This window comes from Aulonocara sp. 'chitande type north' Nkhata Bay, linkage group LG18 (assembly GCF_057382095.1).
Source record: "Aulonocara sp. 'chitande type north' Nkhata Bay isolate Kocher_YH1m ecotype deep benthic linkage group LG18, A_spYH_male_GT1.1, whole genome shotgun sequence".
NCBI lineage: Eukaryota > Metazoa > Chordata > Actinopteri > Cichliformes > Cichlidae > Aulonocara > Aulonocara sp. 'chitande type north' Nkhata Bay.
In genome coordinates this window covers 2,263,292-2,282,816 of record NC_141361.1, presented here as the reverse complement: position 1 = coordinate 2,282,816, position 19,525 = coordinate 2,263,292, and the positions used below count along the sequence as shown (strand labels likewise).

The window sequence follows — 19,525 nt, the reverse complement described above, 5'->3', positions numbered from 1 at the left end:
ACCGTGACTAAAACAGAACTGTTAATGAGAAGTTATAGTGCTTCTCTGGTGAAAGCTGCAGATCATTCCTACAAAAACAAAACTGGAAACACTCAGAATAATAAAGTTTCCTTTTGTTCATGATTGCAGTCATGATTCAGTGATCAAGCCTGTGGTAAAATCAATTTCAGTGTTTGTTTTTGTTTTGTTATACCTTATGTTACGGCCGGTCGAGGGGACCTGACCGCAACAATAGGAATGATCCATCCCCTGCTTAACCCCAAGCAGCACATCACACCATAAGTTAAAATATGAAATGGTTTATTTAGAGACACAAAACAAAAATGGGTTTCACAGGAGTCACTCAGGCTTTGGGGTGGATCCACGCCAAAAAACAAACAAAAGGAAACTAACTCAGGGGAGCGACTGCTTACCTAGCCCCAAAGAAACATAACCAAACAACAATCACTTATCTCCCTGACAAACTAAACATGAGAAAAGTGTGCCCAACTGAAAAGACGATCCACCCCTACTTCCTCCTGGATTCACAAAGCAGCCCCAGCCGGTTGGGGTAAAGCCGAGGATGGGTGGTTGCCATCCTCAACCGCGCCATCTTATACTCTGCCTCCAGAGCTGCATCCAATCCTGGCACACCATCTTTGGGATCCACCACTCCTGGAGGCACACCTGCACACTGACATTTACATGTCAGAACCCCAGCCCATGACAGTAGCTGTAACACTTACTTCAAAAAAAAAAAAAATTGAGGTATGGATGAAAAAAAAGAAAAAACTGCAGCCCAACGATCGAGGTAACAATGATGGGTTTTTTTCATAATTGTGGGAAATCTAGTCTTCTAATGACAATATGTGTAAAACACTCTTTCTTTGCAAAAAAGTAAATCCATAATAACAAGTCTTACTAAATCTGTTGCTGGCAAAGAATCACTTACAATATTTTAATGCATGCTCAGTCATCCAGGTAAGTAAATCCCAAAAGGTTGATTCTATTCATCTGGACGTAGCATTTTCAGTCGGAGAAGTGTTTCATTATCATCTAAGTGACTTCTTTAGTCTCATCTTTTTCTTTTCTTCCCAACTTGACATTTGTCAAATATAAGAAGGTGCCTAAAAAAAGGAGAGTTAGTTGATCCAGGAGAGAAGGACAACTGCTACCTAAGTGAAAACCCTTAGTGATCCCATATGTGTCAGGAATATCGGAACAGTTGAGACTCATTTGGCACTTTTGGCTCTCAAAAAAACTCTTTTGGCTCTGATGGAGGCAGTCGCATCCTTCTCCCTCTCCCTCCCTTATCTTTCCTGCTTGGCTTCTCATGTCTTTTGTCTAGTCTCGTCTCACTCTAACCCTCAACGAGTCTCTAAAACCTAAAGAATTATGGATTTGATCAACTGGTCCCGTAACAAACTTGACACCCTCTTCTCGACGAGAAGCCTGGGCTTGGGAAAGCCTGATTATCCTGCGGAGATGTTTGCTGCTGGATACTCGATGTTCAGCTGCGTCGTCAACACGTTCTCACTCCCAACTCGTCAAACGTGTGACACATGGTCAGGCTCCCTCTGCTTCACTTATCGACATGCCGGGTATCCCCCTCGCGTCGAGAATTGACGTGCAGAGTCCTCTTATTGAATACTATAGAGCTCCCTAAACGTTGTTTATTGACGACAAGAGAGTGCGGTGGAAGAGCCTGTTGTCCGTATATTTATATATTTCCAAAATCACATTGTAGTGACGTATACAGAACACACTAAATTAATAATGTAAACAACTACCTGAGAAACAGCAGATAAATTAATTATAGGCTGTTACTTTTGTGTCGTTTATTGCATTTATGGAGGGAGTGATGTATGCTGGGTAATGGCACAGCTAGCGACTGGGTGACTTTATTCACCCGCTTCGGATGTTATCAGTCCATACAATGGGCGTTATTAGCAGAAATCAGTCCCATAGATGTGAGCCAGCATGGGCCATCTCCACCTGCTAGATTGTTCAGAAGGTTGTTATCATCCATTAAGATGGAGGATCACTAACAGGAGCGTGGGAAGACTCCAGAATCCACTCTGGCTGGAATCCGGTGGATACAGCAGTGCTTACAGGTAAGACCATTTAAACGGACAGCATTTATAGAAGGACTGAAGTCAGCGAGTGTCAGTAATGTTAATGTGGTTATGTTAGTAATACACCGAGTGCTAATATAACAGCTTTTTTTTTTGCTTTTTTTTTTTGTTGCCTGTCCCATTTGGTTCTTTAGCCGTCAGAATTAGGGGTGCAACGATACACAAAATTCACGGTTCGGTTCGGTTCGATACTTTGGTGTCACGGTTCGACATTTTTTCGATACCAAAAAACTGTTCATGCCTTTTTAATTTGTCATTTATTAAAATTATAAATATATATTTTAACTCAAACGTACAGTTTTTAAATTTAACCCTAACCCTTGTGTGTGTTTTTTATTTTGACAGCGAATGCGCACCTGCGGACCACTTATGTGCAGCCCTGGTTATTTAGCTCGTCATATTGCAGCCACAGAAATTCTTTTGTCCATGAAACCATAAAGCTGCACTTTCTTTTTGCCTTATAGTCTGATTTGTCATAACTTCTCCGTTTTGTGGTAAGCTTTTCTTTGGCTGTCACTTCTTCACCCTGACCTGTCTTATTTGGCTCAGCAGAACTGAAATAAATATCCTGCTCCTTTTATACACGGACTCACATAAGCTCAGCGATTCTCTGCGCGATCAACCTCTCACATGTTTAAGCTGCGGGAGATTTCACTTGTCATGTTTGCATAGTAAGCTAACGATTGATAAGACGATGTCAGAGGAATTGGTGCACAAATTATCATCACTCACAGATCAGTGCTGTCACTCTCTATACACAGTTCGCACGCTTGCAAAGTGAAAGCAAAAAAACAAGCGCAAATTCAAACGCGATTTCAATATGTCACATATTGACAGTGGCTCACCGATGCCAATGACATAATTACCCAGCTACATTTCCGAAGGAATGCAAAAGCATTGACATATATTTTTCCTTCCTACAATAGCCCGACGGGCAGGGCAGAGATAGATTTTGGTAGCCCGACTGAAAAAATCGCTAGCCCCGGGACGTCGGGCTAGCGATATTGCGAGCCCTGTATCTGATTGAGGAATCACTCATCTTTGGAAAAGAGAGTTTATTACAGAGAAATGTCTCTTTCCAAAATAAAAGCTATACTATCCGCTTCTTCTGGGCTATATTCTCAGCAGCATAAGGAGAATCATGTGCTAACAGCTGTCTAAATGACTCGGCTAAAGTTAGTAGCATGCTTGTTGTTTTTGTCTTTGCACTAGGATGATGTCGGCGTAAATGTGCAGTCATATTCGTCGTGTTCCCACTAGTGCTTTCAGGTTAATCTCGTTGAAATAACCTTAACTCCACAACACGGCAAATCTCCGTTAACGAGCTACCGCCGATCGCTCCGTGCATGGGGCTAGACGGCGCTAACTGCGCTTAACTGCGCTAACACATTAGCTCCCACCCATGTAATTGAGCATTGCATGGCACATCCAACATACTGTTTTACTTTAGTCCATGACTCGCTTACCTTCAGGGTCATACGTCACATGAAAACCAAAATAATTCCAAACGCCAGATCTGAATGAGGGGGGGGGAGGTCCATGTTGTAAGGAGAGCTTAACTTCTGTCTCGCTAGCTTGCCCTGCGCTCTTCCTTCTGACGATGCTGTCTGTGTTGAGCGCTCAGTGGATCTGCGCTCGACAGTGCAGCCTAGGCGGAGTAGTCGAACGCAGATTCACTGAGCGCTCAACACAGACAGCATCGTCAGAAGGAAAGTTGATAAAACTAGAAAAATTTGCATTTCCTGCGAAAATGCTGTGTGGATGCCTTAACGTTGAAGATGTCGGCTGAAAAAAGCTGAAAAAGCAAAAAGCACTGCCTTTAGCAGGATTCGAACCTGGCCCTTCTGGTCTAAGAGCAGCGACTCACCTCACTGTACCAATCTCATTCGCACAAAGAAGAGGTGGAGAGACTGACAATTCTGGTGAAATTAGCAGAAGCTGCTCAGAATTGTGCTGATAAGAGGTGAAAAAGCTAAACATTTGGCAGAAAAGAGGTGAATCAGAAGAATTTCTGCTGTAAAGAGGTAAAGAAGCAAAAAGATGAGCTGAAAAGAGGTGTAGAAGCAGAAGTGCTTGCTGAAGATGGCTGTATGTGTAATGACACACAGGAGAGTGTCAAGAAAAGCAGAAAGCAGAGCGCATGCAAGCAGGGAACATGTGTAACGACTGTCACAGGTAGGATTCGAACCTCTGCCACCGGGTCTCATGGCAGCTGCCCTACCCTCTGAGCCAAATGAGTTCTGGTCACAAGCAAAGATATGATGAGAGGGACAATGTGCACTGTGGAGCAGAAGCTCAAATTAGCAGAAAAGAGATGAAGAGGAAGAACTTTGTTGTGAAATGAGGTAAAGAAACTGAAATTTGTGCTTAAAACAAGTGAAAAAGCTGAACTCTGAAATCCTGCTAAAACAGCAGAAGAGGCTGATATTTTTCAGCTACTCATTGAGCCAAACTGGTTCTCACGTAACTGAAAAAAGGTGGAAAAGCTTACAATTCTAATGAAAACAGCAGAAGAGGCTGAGATTTGTGATGATAAGAGGTGAAAATGCTGAACCAATCAGAGGTACTGCTTCTGTCTGCTTCATCAGGCTGTGTACTTGTATGTATTTCTACCATAGACTGTTAACAAGAATCTGAGGTCCATATTAGAAAAGCTGCTAAAATCATAAAAGTTTGCAGAATTATAATAAATTATCAATATGTGATAGGGTATAAATTTGTAGTTAAAAAAAACATGTGGGCCAAGGTGGAATCGAACCCACGACCTTCGGTCTGAAGAGCCGTGTCATTACCAATCGCGCCACCTGGAAAGGGGGCGGGGCGCCTTAAAAAAAGAGGGTGATCAGCAGTCAGAATTTGATCGCGGTAAGACGTGAAAAACGCCGTTTTTTGGAGTTACAAAACGTCGTGTAACTCAAAAACTAGGTGGCATAGAAGCATAATTCTTGCACTGGGTGAATCAGCGGACTTTGGTGTACTTTGACTGCGATTTACATAGCTCTTTGTATCTCCGTCGCGGAGATATGACGAGAGAAGAAACGGCTTCATTTTCGGAATTTGAAAAATGAGAGGAGGACAGATTTCCACCCCTCAAACAACTCTAACTCATCTCAGAACGGTAATAGGTGAGAAAATAATTCTTGAATTGTGAGCGTCAGGAGTGTCTGAAGATATACGGGGACAAGCCTCATGTCTTAACTTTGCTTCGTTAAGGAGATATGACGATTTGAAAATGCCTTCAGTTTCAGTATTTCAGCTCTGAGTTTCACAACCTCCCCATAGACTTTGAATGGGGAGTTTTTAGACCTTGTGTCACTTCGAGGCAAATTGTGAAAAAACCGTAACTCGCACAATAATTATAGTGACACTGTCTTAAAGCCAGCAAAAATACCTACGTTTTGATGTATAATTTGTGGAAGTTGAGTGGAAATTGAGCGAGTAGCAAGGAGTTGTTCAGACATGAAGAGAAAATTCAGAACGGACGAGTGTGCACTGGGAGTTAATTGCATAGCAAGAACAGGGTATGCATTACAACATGCATACAGATTAAAGATTAAGAAAACTGGAAACAAATTCCTCCACTACAAATCAGTCTGATACCACTTCTTACAGGGTTCCCGTTTACTAAGGCACTACCCAAAAGGCGCCACAAGAGGGCACTCCAACACAAGAGATGACCTATTTACACTGTAAACACCCCCTACTTAGCCACTACATACTACAGTGATATTACAGTATACAAATTCACACAAATACTATGATTTGGCAGAAATACTATGACTTAGTAGTAATACTATAACATAACAGTTCAATGTTCTTGCACAAATACCACAATATGGCAGAAATACTATGTTTTAGCATAAATACTGTGATTTGGTATAAATACTACGATTTGGCACACATACTATATTCCGCAGATACACTATAACATAACAGATATTCTACGACTTAGTAGTAATACTATAACATAACAGAATTATTAATTGGGCACAAATACCACAATTTGGCAAAAATACTATGATTGGGTACAAATACTATGATTTGGCAATAATACTGCATTTTAACACAACTACTGAGATTTGATTGAAATACTATGATTTTGAAGAAATACTATTACTCCATACAAATACGATGCTTTGGGACAAATACTATGTTTTGGTTCCAATACTATGATGTGCAACAAATACTATGATTTGGCACAAGTACTATGATTTAGTACAAATACTATGATTTGACAGAAATACTATGCCTTAGTAGTAATACTATAACATAAGAGATATACTATGGTTTTGCAGACATACTATGTTTTTGCACAAATACCATGATTTGGAACAAATGCTATGATTTAGCAGAAATACTAAGATTGGGTACAAATACTATGATTTGGCAATAATACTGCGTTTTAACAACAACTACTGAGATTTGATTGAAATACTATGACTCCATACAAATACGATGCTTTGGCACAAATACTATGATTTGGCAGAAATACTATGACTTAGTAGTAATACTATAACATAACAGATTTCCTAAAAAAAACTTTGAAATTGCATTAATTCTATGACTTGGCAGAGATACTACGTTTTAGCACAAATACTACAACAACGCAGAAATACTATGACTTAGTAGTAATACTATAACATAACAGTTCAATGTTCTTGCACAAATACCACAATATGGCAGAAATACTATGTTTTAGCACAAATACTGTGATTTGGTATAAATACTATGATTTGGCACACATACTATATTCCGCAGATACACTATAACATAACAGATATTCTACGACTTAGTAGTAATACTATAACATAACAGAATTATTAATTGGGCACAAATACCACGATTTGGCAAAAATGCCATGATTCAGCACGATTACGATGACATGGCAAAAATACTATGATTGGGTACAAATACTATGATTTGGCAATAATACTGCATTTTAACACAACTACTGAGATTTGATTGAAATACTATGATTTAGAAGAAATACTATTACTCCATACAAATACGATGCTTTGGGACAAATACTATGTTTTTGTTCCAATACTATGATGAGCAACAAATACTATGGTTTGGCACAAGTACTATGATTTAGTACAAATACTATGATTTGACTGAAATACTATGTCTTAGTAGTAATACTATAACATAAGAGATATACTATGGTTTTGCAGACATACTATGTTTTTGCACAAATACCATGATTTGGCACAAATGCTATGATTTAGCAGAAATACTATGAATGGGTACAAATACTATGATTTGGCAATAATACTGCGTTTTAACAACAACTACTGAGATTTGATTGAAATACTATGATTTAGAAGAAATACTATGACTCCATACAAATACGATGCTTTGGCACAAATACTATGTTTTGGCAGAAATACTATGACTTAGTAGTAATACTATAACATAACAGATTTCCTAAAAAAAACTATTAAATTGCAGTAATTCTATGACTTGGCAGAGATACTACGTTTTAGCACAAATACTATAACAACGCAGAAATACTATGACTTAGTAGTAATACTATAACATAACAGTTCAATGTTCTTCCACAAATAAAACAATATGGCAGAAATACTATGTTTTAGCACAAATACTGTGATTTGGTATAAATACTATGATTTGGCACACATACTATATTCCGCAGATTCACTATAACATAACAGATATTCTACGACTTAGTAGTAATACTATAACATAACAGAATTATTAATTGGGCACAAATACCACGATTTGGCAAAAATGCCATGATTCAGCACAAATACGATGACATGGCAAAAATACTTTGGGTACAAATACTATGATTTGGCAATAATACTGCATTTTAACACAACTACTGAGATTTGATTGAAATACTATGATTTAGAAGAAATATTATTACTCCATACAAATACGATGCTTTGGGACAAATACTATGTTTTGGTTCCAATACTATGATGTGCAACAAATACTATGATTTGGCACAAGTACTATGCCTTAGTAGTAATACTATAACATAAGAGATATACTATGGTTTTTCAGACATACTATGTTTTTGCACAAATACCACGATTTGGCACAAATGCTATAATTTAGCAGAAATACTATGATTGGGTACAAATACTATGATTTGGCAATAATACTGCGTTTTAACAACAACTACTGAGATTTGATTGAAATACTATGATTTAGAAGAAATACTATGACTCCATACAAATACAATGCTTTGGAACAAATACTATGATTTGGCACAAGTACTATCATTCAGTACAAATACTATGATTGGGCAGAAGTACTATGTTTCAGTACAAATACTATGATTTGGCAGGAATACTCTGATTTAGCAGAAATACTATGTTTTAACATAAATACTATCTTTTGGCAGAAATTCCTGCTAAAAAGGACTATTTCTGCTTTTTAGCAGAAATACTGTAATTTGGCATAAATACTATAATTTGGGATAAATACTATGATTTGGCACATATAATATATTCAGCACATATATTATAAAATAACAGAAATATTATGATTTGGCCCCAAAACCATGATTTTGCACAAATACCATGATTTTGCAAAAATACTATGATTTAGCAAAAATACTATGATTTAGCAGAAGTACTAAGATGTAGCAGAAGTATTTTGTTTTAGCAGAAATACTATGATTGAGGAGTAATACCTAAACATTGGAGAAATATTGATACACAGACACACATACACAGACAGTAAAGGGAACAGGAGCTGTGGAGAGTCTGGGCTTGGTATATGTAGGTCAGTTAAATTAGCTGCACCTGCTGTAGTCAGCCCTTACACACACAGACACAGAGAGAGGTGTGAGTTTTCTTCAGTGTATTTCTGACATTCAGGATTCCCCTCGAACAAATGGCCATAATTTCCTAACTGTAGAGGCTAGAATGGTCATTCAGACATTGTTTTGTTCAGAAGAGATGGGGGAATCTTCAGGTCTTCATAATTCAGAGATAAAATATAAATTATTAAAGATATATGACTTGTAATACACTGTAACTCAGTAGAGCAAAGCAAAAACTGCCTTGACTTGCTCTCAAACAACGCTTTGTAACTCGAAATCTATTTGGAGTATCGATATCATTCTTTCACCATAAGAGACAGCAGGCTTTGGTGAACAGTCATGGAAATTTTCAGGTCTCTGTGGAAATCCAAAAAAAAGTTATGACGAGAGAAAAAAGTGGTTCATTTCCAGGGTTTGAAATCTGAAGAAATCTGAGCGAAGGACAAATTTCCTACCCTCAAACAAGTCCAACTCATTTCAGAACGGTAATAGGTGAGAAAGAAATTCTTGAATTGTGAGCGTCAGGGGTGTCTGAAGATATTCGGGGACAAGCCTCATGTCTTAACTTTGCTTCGTTAAGGAGATATGACGATTCGAATATGCCTCTCATTACAGAAATCCAGCCGTGATTTTGAACAAACTCTCCATTGACTTTATATGGAGAGTTTTCCGACATTGTGTTGGTCTGAGGAGATTTGCCAAAATTCTATAAATCCCACAACAATGATAGTGACATTTTCTGAAAGCCAGCAAAAATACCTACGTTTTGATGTATAATTTGTGCGGCTTGAGTGGAAATTGAGCGAGTAGCAAGAAGTTGTTTGGACATGAAGAGAAAATTCAAACAGTTTCACTGTCCCCTCTGAGTTAATTGCATAGCAACCATAGCAACGCATGTATTTTCTGAAAAATCACAATTTTGCAACTGAAAACTCAAAGAGGGATAAGATTAAAACGGTAGAAGATCTGAAAAAGCTGAATCATACAGGAATAGCCAAATCATTTGAGAACATTTTAAAGTTTGAATGGAGTTTCTAGGTGAAAGTATGAGGCAGTAGTTAAGTTTCAAAGACAAGAAAGTTTTAGCAGAATTGTGGAAGTTTCCCATTCATTTCAATGGGACAAATTAAAGGAAAAAAGTGTAATATTTTAAAAAGTATAATAGTAATAAACACCAAAAGTCATAGCCGGCATTAGCAGAAAGAGCAGAACAGTTTAGAGTTTGAACGGTGAAAATAGCACAAAAATTGTGGAAGTAGATCCACGGCGAAAAGTGTACGGAAACACCCGGAATAATAAAGAACTAGAAAAATTTGCATTTCCTGCGAAAATGCAGTGTGGATGCTTTAAAGCTGAAGCTGTCTGCAAAAACTAGCTGAAAAAGCTGAAAAGTTGCAGAAATTGTAAAAACTTTGCAGAAGCAAAGGAACTTTGCTAAAATGGAATAACTTAGCAGAAAATAAATTTAAAAAACAAGAAGGAACAGCCAACAGATACACACAAACTCAAATATGTATACACAAATGCACAGAGAGAGAGACACACGGAGGGTCTATGCCAGTCAACCAGTCTGAATATATTCTATTTTTTTTCCAACAATGAGATGCTGCCCTAAAGAGGGTCTCTCTCTCTCTCTCTCTCTCATGCACACACACACACACACACACACAAAGGGAGAGAGAAGCATGTTTTCAGTCAAGCAGCCTGGGAGCTGCTAAATTTGAATCCACAGAGGCTGTGTACTTTTTCCCGCCAAAACAGGTGCACACACGCAGCACAGAGACAGGATTTTTGTAGTCTATTTCTCATAGTGAGGATTCCCCTCAAACAAATGACCATAATTTCCTAACTGTATTGGCCAGAACGGTCATTCTTACAACGTTTTGTTCAGAAGAGATGGGGGAATCGTCAAGTGTTGAAAATTTATCATTAAAATATGAATTTTTAGAGATATATGATATCGATGACTTGTTGGCTTAGAAGCCACGAAGGCCCCAATATGCAAATTTGAATGCCTCAGCCCACATATATGATTGGCTGGGAAGCCGTGCAGGCCCTGATATGTAAATTTGAATGCCTTAGTCCTCACAGAGGATTGGCTGCCTGGGGACCTGGCAGAAATATATAGAAATACTATGATTAAGCATAAATACTACATTTAGCAGAAATACTATATTAAGCAATATAAATATCCTATAAAAATCCTATAAAAACCAAAAATACTGTACTATGATTTGGTAGAAACACTATAATTAATCAGAAATACTATATTTAGCACAAATCTTATAAAACAGCAGAAATGCTATGATTTAGCGCAATAGTAATAACTTAAACAGAAAAATTGGAAAAGCAAAATGGACAGCTGAAAAAATGCGGAACATCCTAAGGGTCCCTCAAATATACTTGTTGAATGAAAAAAATCGGCAAAAAATATATATAACAGCCACACAATCACAAATATGGACACATATGGAAACACACATGCACAGAGAGACACACACACAAGATCCAAATCAGTCAACCGGTCTAAATATATTGAATTTGAATCTTACAATGAGATCATCCCATAAAAAGGCTCTCTCTCTCTCTCTCTCTCTCTGTCTCACACACACACACACACACTCACTCACTCACACACTCTCACACACACACACACACACACACACACACACACACACACACGGAGAGAGAAGCAAGTTTCTAGCTCAGTCAAGCAGCCTGGGAGCTGCTGAATTTGAATCCACCAATCAGAGAGGCTGTGTACTTTTTCCCGCCAAAACAGGTGCACGCAGCACAGAGAGACACAGGATTATTGCACAGTCTATTTCTCATAGTGATGACTCCCCTCAAACAAATGACCATAATTTCCTAACCGTAGGGGCTAGAACGGTCATTCTTACACCGTTTTGTTCAGAAGAGATGGGGGAATCTTAAAGTGTTAACAATTTATCATTAAAATATGAATTATTAAAGATATTTGACTGGTAATGCACCATAACTGAGTAGAGCAAAGCAAAAAATGCCTTGACCTGCCCTCAAACAACGCTTTGTAACTCTAAATCTATTTGGAGCATCGATATCATTCTTTCACCATAAGAGACAGCAGGATTTGGTGAACAGTCATGGAAATTTTCAGGTCTCTGTGGAAATCCAACAAAAAGTTATGACGAGAGAAAAAAGTGGTTCATTTCCAGAGTTTGAAATCTGAAGAAATCTGAGCGAAGGACGAATTTGCTACCCTCAAACAAGTCTAACTCATTTCAGAACGGTAATAGGTGAGAAAGAAATTCTTGAATTGTGAGTGTTAGGAGTGTCTGAAGATATACTGGGACAAGCCTCATGTCTTAACTTTGTTTTGTTAAGGAGATATGACGATTCGAATATGCCTCTCATTACAGAAATCAAGCGGTGATTTTGAACAAACTCTCCATTGACTTTCTATGGAGAGTTTTCCGACTTTGTGTTGGTCTGAGGAGATTTGCAAACATTCTATAAGTCCCACAACAATGATGGTGACATTTCCTGAAAGCCAGCAAAAATACCTAAGTTTTGATGTATAATTTGTGGAAGTTGAGTGAAAATTGAGCAAGTAGCAAGAAGTTGTTCGGACATGAAGAGAAGACTGCAAAACCTTCAGTGGCACACTGGAAGCCAAGAGCATAGCAACCATAACAACGCATGTATTTTGTGAAAAATCACAATTTTGCAACTGAAAACTTTAAGAGGCATAAAAGTAAAACGGTAAAAGATTTGAAAAAGCTGATTTATACCTGAATAGCCCAATAATTTGAGAACATTTTAAAGTTTGAATGGTTGCTCTATGTGAAAATATGAGGACGTAGTTAAGTTTCAAAAACAAGCAAATTTTAGCAGAATTGCAGAAGTTTCCCATTCATTTCAAATTAAAGGAAAAAAGCTTAATATTTTAAAAAGTATAATAGTGAAAAATACCAAAAGACATAGCCGTCATTAGCAGAAATAGCAGAATAGTTTAAAATTTGAACGGTGAAAATAGCACAAAAATTGTGGAAGTAGATCCACGGCGAAAAGTGTACGGAAACATCAAGAAGGAACTCAATAGTGTGGATGCTTAAAGCATCCACACAATAAAGAGAAACAGGAACTCAATAGTGTGGATGCCTATTAAGGCATCCACACAATAAACAGGATCTCAATAGTGTGGATGCCTATTAAGGCATCCACACAATAAATTACAAATGTTGTATTGTTCGATACATATGCGTACCGAACCGACAGCACTGTATCGAACGGTTCGATATCGATACGAATATCGTTGCACCCCTAGTCAGAATTGTTGTCTGAAGACCAACAAGGATACCCAATGGATTTATTTTGCCAAATGGATCATCACGGCCTTGCCGTATTGGTCCATTTGATTGACCTTTGTTTTTATTATTTATTTTATTTTATTTTCAGTTGTTACAGACGGGACAGACATGAGTGAGGGATAGGAAAGGGAGAAAGAAAGAGGAAGGAAAAGAGAAACAGAAGGGGAGAGGGACAGTGAGAAAGGGAAAAAAAAATCTCCTGGGTCACCTGTTGAGAGAAGAAGAATAGAAAACATGCAAAAAAAAAAACCAAAGCAACATACTAAACACAACACCATCGCATTAATCTAGCTAAGTGTAAACAGCAGTAAATACTAAATATTCAATGTTGTTGTGCAGCACGCAGGACAGACAGCGCACAATGTGCTTTGAAGTAGCAGCCAAGAAAGGTGTAATTTAAGTCTACGAGCAGTGAACACCCGTGTGCACACCTGTGTGGATCAGGGCGCTTGTATTCAAATGGTTTCCACATGTAATGGTCTGCAAGAGGATGTAGCGAGCCATAGCCCCGTCCCCCAGGGCATGAAGCAGGCATGGAGGAGATCCAGGCCCCAGACATCCAGAGGCCCCAGAGTGCGAGAGCCCAAGGAGGACCACCGGAGGGGCATCCGTGCCACCCTCATGGGAAGGGCTGAGGATCCCCAGACGAGGCGTCACCCAGTAGCCACCGAGCAGAAGCTAGAGGGGGCTGCACCGGCGTGCCCGCCGGCTCTGCCGGCAGCCAGCTGTGCCAGAGTGAACCGAGCCGCAGGCCCAGAGGCCGGAGGCCCGAGGGCCCCCCGCACCCCAGAAGAGGCCTGACCGAGCAACAGGCGCCAGGCCCCACCAGGTAGCCACCGGGAGTGAGCTTGTACATACCAGAGCGCCCCGGACACCAAGAACCACCAATGCACCGACCCCTGAGGGCATCAGTCACCGGCAGGGAGTGTGGTGAGGGGAGATAGGCCTCCACACTTTGGAGGGCCTGGGAGTTCCCAGAGAGGTGGAGTCTAAGACCCGACCTGACATATAGACACAGACAAACAGGCACACACAGACACAAACATGCATTCCCACCCTCATGCACACATATACAAACACTCAGCACTCACCCAACGTAAGGATTGAAAATATATAATAATAATATAATATATATAATATAACAGCTTTAAGATGCATTTGTAGATATTATTACGTGTTTTACCGTCTTTATGGTGCTAGCTTAAAGTTACGGTGTAAACGTTAGCTTATATTGGAGGAAAGCTGTTACTGTTTAAACGATGTTAGCACAGAAATATTAGCTTCTGTCATGACTGATGAAGTTACTAGTTAATAAAGTTTTCAGTAAAGTGATTAATCGCAGCCACAGACTGACAGCAAATATCTCGATTAGCTTCAGTGCATCTGTAATAAATATGTGCAAGTTTCAGTGCTTCGTTTAAACTGTATGATACTTATACTGACCCAGGGTCAGTGTAAAATACAATCCTAGTCTGTTTAAAGTAGACTAAAAATGAACTGCAGGTTCCTGAGAGGTGGACTGTGAGCACAGAAACACATGTTCATACATACAGCTGCAGCAAGCTTACATTAATTTTAAATAGATTTGTTAAATAGATTTGTTACTGAACTTACTTCAGCATCAGCAGTTTGAGAAAACAACTCCCTTTACGGGTGCTGATAACACCAAGGGCACAAAACTAACTTTGAATCACTAGAAGAACAATGGATAATAGCATTAGATTATCAAGGCTAGGCAGAGAGGTGTTTCACTTTTCTGTCTCTTACAGAGAAGCGAGCAGATACCAGACAAGGTCATGGAGATACAAGGATGCTTCGGAGCAGGCACCAAGACTACCACATCCGTGTGGGAGGAAGATGGCTGCTATAATCTATGTTTTTGTCTCACTATGTAATGTTGTACAGCCTGCTTGAATATATAGTACGTATATAGGTTATCCTTTTTTGAAGCACGCTGCTGGTTCTTATAGAGGTCCACAGCGATGTGTAAACTTGAAATTTCAACTGATAAAGCAAAGTAAATGTGTTTTAAAAAGACAGACCTTTCTCCTGAGATTCCTTTCAAAACAAATTCTGAACATGACAACAATGAAGGCTCTGACCACAACAGACATCAATGTATTTTTTCTCAATTTTGATTTATTATTTATTGTTTCTGTCATTAAGAACATATAAATGCTTTTAAAATGGGTATCATTTGCATTAACTAAGGTCTAAAAGAAATAGAATAAACACAATAAACACTGTCTGTTCCAGACTATCAAAAAACAAGCCAACAAACAACAAAAACACAAAACTAATGAACATAAAAATTCACAAAGAAACCTAGGAGTAAATCAATTAAATGTGTATTATTAAATATTATGCCTTTTTTATTCCTTTCAGTAAAATAATTTATAATTGATCAACATATTAATTTATTCTGTCCTACAGAAACCTGGTTAAAGCAGGATGATTATGTTAGTATAAAAAAATAACCCCCCGAAATCATAATAACTGTCAGAATCCTTGTAAATGAAACTGCCCACTGCTTTAATCACATTCTAGTTCTCGTCATAGAAACTAGGAACATTTTACAGCATTCTCTGTGAATTGGCGCTGTATAAATCATACTGAATTGAAGTTAATGATTGAATTGGTGAAACTTTGAATTCACTCATATATCCGGTTGTTCAGTGATGACGCGACGAATCCTACTTCCGGGTCTAAAGTAGTCTGCGTTTAATATGGCTTTTGTGTTGTTAACATGTTTAATGCTATGTATTTTCTTCTATTTGATCTCAAAAAGCTCCTAAAACAGTCAGTGATCACTGTTGACCTCCCTTGGCTTTTATTACCGCTAATCATTTATTTAAGCTCAGTTTTTAAAACCTTAGGGTGTAACTACAGCCCAGCCCATGCAGCAGTATATGAATGACTAACCTCGTATTGTGGATGGATTATCTCAGTTGTTCTCCTGGCTGAAGTTTGGTCCTTTTACAGCATCCTGCCATGCGATTACATTTGTTCCTGACCACCGAGAACACTCACGGTAACTTTTATCGAGTGGAAAAAAAAGTTAGCTTGTTTATATTATGCTAACGTAGCTGTGTCACTAGCGGTCACGCAGCACATCATTATATACCAGCTAGCCCAACTTCAGTAACCCTACAAACGTTACTGCTGTTTAGTTTTCTGTCTTCATTTATGCTGGAAGTGATAACAGAGCTGTACGTTTTAATTTGTTTCCAAAACCCCGCAGTCAGGACATGCTATATTGTATTTAGATAGAAGCTAGCGAGCTAACTCCCTGCTAACTTCTAACTCCGTTAAATGTCATAAATTCCGTTTTCATGGATGCCTGGATGTTAAACTCAATTGTTACACCTGGTAGAGCAGAACGCTGATCATTTTATTAAAGATGAAAGACTTTAGACAGTTTTTCAACTCTCAGTAATGCCACAGTGATCGTTTGATATATGGACCTGCAGCGGAGTTTAGACCCAGACACGACTAGTGACGTCAGACTGAACAACCGGATTGCTGCTTCTTGCTTTAATCTCTGTCATTAGGCCACTCTGCCTATCTGATTTGTTTTGTAGCCCTGGCTAAGGATTAACATCAAATGATTTTTGATTACGTAGGAGTTTCTCTCCTCTTTCTACTTTAGCCATGGTCTCTGCTTTGTCTTTCATCACCATCAGGGCCTGAACTCGTTTTTTCCAGCCTGTTTGGGCCTCAGATTTCTCTCCCTCAATAAGCATGTCAATGTACTCTGGAGTGGACAGAGGGTTTGGCTTCAGTGCTATTTCTTTAAGTCTGTTCAGACACATACCAGACTTCTCCATATATTTCATGACAACAACCTGCACATTTTCATATTCAGCCTTCAATTTGTTAATCAGTCCTTGAACGTTTAGCTTCTCCCCCGTGGCTTTCTCGTACTTATCTTTCAGCTCTTGTATTGTTTTTTTTTCTTTAACCTCTTTATACTCCCATTTATACTTCTGATTAAAATGTACATTCCAGTAACATTTGCCTGGACACTGAGTACAGTATCCATTTGGTGCCATTGCCCAGCAGCGGATTTTTTCTGCATCATTTGCTATACCACAAGGGTAGTGACAGGTGTAATTACATTGCTGACAGTTGGTAATGAAGTTTCTAGTTTGAGAAATGTCAGATTGAACAGGCTTTTTGATATTAACTTCAAACTCAAATTTCTCATTTCTGTTGATCTCTGCTTCATGTTCTTTAAGTTTTTCAGTTGTCTCTTTAATCTCCTCAAGCTTGGCTAACCCAACTATAACCTGTTTCTGTAAATTCTCAACTGAAATCTCAAGCTGCTTTCTTTCTCTGAGGACCTCCTTTGTCAGCGTCAGGCTTATGGTGTGTATGACATTTAGAGCAGCAAAAAACCTTTGCATGCTTTTTATCCCCATGTTCCAAAACATCTCCTCAAACCCGCCTTCATCGTCACTCATGCTGTTTGCTTTAGGTGAAATATTGTTTGCAAACAAGGCTGAATTGTTAAATTTGAAGTGAACTGGCAGTCCTTTGTCTGTTTTAGGACATGGGACTCCTGCAACAGTGATCGCCTCTAGAACAGCAGGTTGTTGGCCATCAGCAAATGTCAACAGAGCCATGATGTTTTCTGCCACATCTTTGCCAAAGATTGAGAGCACTGAATCAAACACATATTTCTGTGTTGACGTGAGTCGTGCTAAAGAAGCCTGAGTTACAAAACACACAGCATCGATTTCACTGACACCATGCTGAGCAGAGAAGAGATTACGTAGCTGCTCTGTGATCTCTACATCTCTTTCTATGCCTCTTGTATCTCCAAAGCCTGGAGTGTCCACAATGGTCAGAGAGAACGGGATTTGAAATCCCTCCTGGTGGTTGATTTTGTACACAGTGACTTTGGACGTCTGGCTGTGAGCTTGTGATTTTGATTGATCCTCATCAACTAAATGAAACCGAAATGAGTCCTGCCATTTAACATCAAGAATATAATTTATCATGCCATTAACAAGAGTGGACTTCCCGGCACCAGTTGCTCCAAGAACCATGATAGTGCGATTGTGTTTACTAGATTCTTTCCCAAAACTGAAACATCTGCACCCCTCCACATTAAATTCCTCACGTTTAAGGGGAACCTTATAAACTTGGAGAGGCCCAGTCTGTGGTTTCAGTAGAGTTCCTTTTTCTTTTACACTATCAGTAAGCCTCTTGGAGGCACCTCCTTTGATTTTTAATCCCATAAACCGCTGCATTTTGTCTTATAGTATTATCTAAGCTATCTAAACTCAGAGGAGAAAAATAAAAAAAAGATTAAGACTGTGCAGTAAAGGTCGATGTCTTCTTTCTCAAGGCCCAAATCTGCAAAGACAAAATTTTAAAAATTCAAAATGCACAGAACACACACACACATATATTAGTATGTACTTTTGATTATTTTAAGACTATATTTAATTCACTTCAATTTTATTTATATAGCGCCATATCACAAGAGTCATCTCAAGGCATGCTTTTTTTTCTGCATCATTTGCTATGCCACAAGGGTAGTGACAGGTGTAATTACATTGCTGACAGTTTAATCTCCTCAAGCTTGGCTAACCCAACTATAACCTGTTTCTGTAAATTCTCAACTGAAATCTCAAGCTGCTTTCTTTCTCTGAGGACCTCCTTTGTCAGCATCAGGCTTATGGTGTGTATGACATTTAGAGCAGCAAAAAACCTCTGCATGCTTTTTATCCCCATGTTCCAAAATATCTCCTCAAACCCGCCTTCATCGTCACTCATGCTGTTTGCTTTAGCTGTAAAGACCCTGGAACAATACAAAGAAACCCCAAAAAAATTTTATATAGGGAAGCTCTGGGCGACAGTGGGAAGGAAAAACTTCCTTTTAACAGAATGAAACCACAGGGAGAACCAGAGTCAGGTTCCTTTGCCTAATGCAACCTGTTAGGCATAATGGAAGGAAGACAAAACAAAAGACACACTGTGAAAGGGAGCTGGAGATTAATAACAGCTAACGATTAAAAGCAAATTATTTGAAATTGGGAGTTCTGTTTTTTTTCTTTATTGGGTGATTAATAGTAAGATGTCCTATCTTTACTCTATAATTCTATACTATTTACATTATATTTTTAAATTATTCTATAAAAAATATAATATTACAATAATAATTTTATCTGAACTGAGCACTAAATCAGATAAAATGCCTGAGAAATCAGATAGAAGTAAGGGCCAGGTGGATCATAGATTATAACAAATAAAACAGG

The 19,525-nt window shown here is 38.7% G+C and overlaps 1 protein-coding gene across 1 annotated transcript in view; it reads right to left on the bottom strand.

Annotated features, from left to right (window-relative positions):
* Positions 1-15,746: 15,746 nt before the first annotated feature.
* The window catches only part of LOC147307604 (uncharacterized), a 5,579-nt gene continuing 1,800 nt past the window's right edge, over positions 15,747-19,525 (bottom strand). The window contains exon 3 of the mRNA XM_086271758.1: positions 15,747-18,620. Within this exon, the coding sequence (XP_086127884.1) occupies positions 16,847-18,514 (1,668 nt within the window). The 5' untranslated portion in view covers positions 18,515-18,620 and the 3' untranslated portion in view covers positions 15,747-16,846. The remainder of the gene's footprint in view (positions 18,621-19,525) is intronic.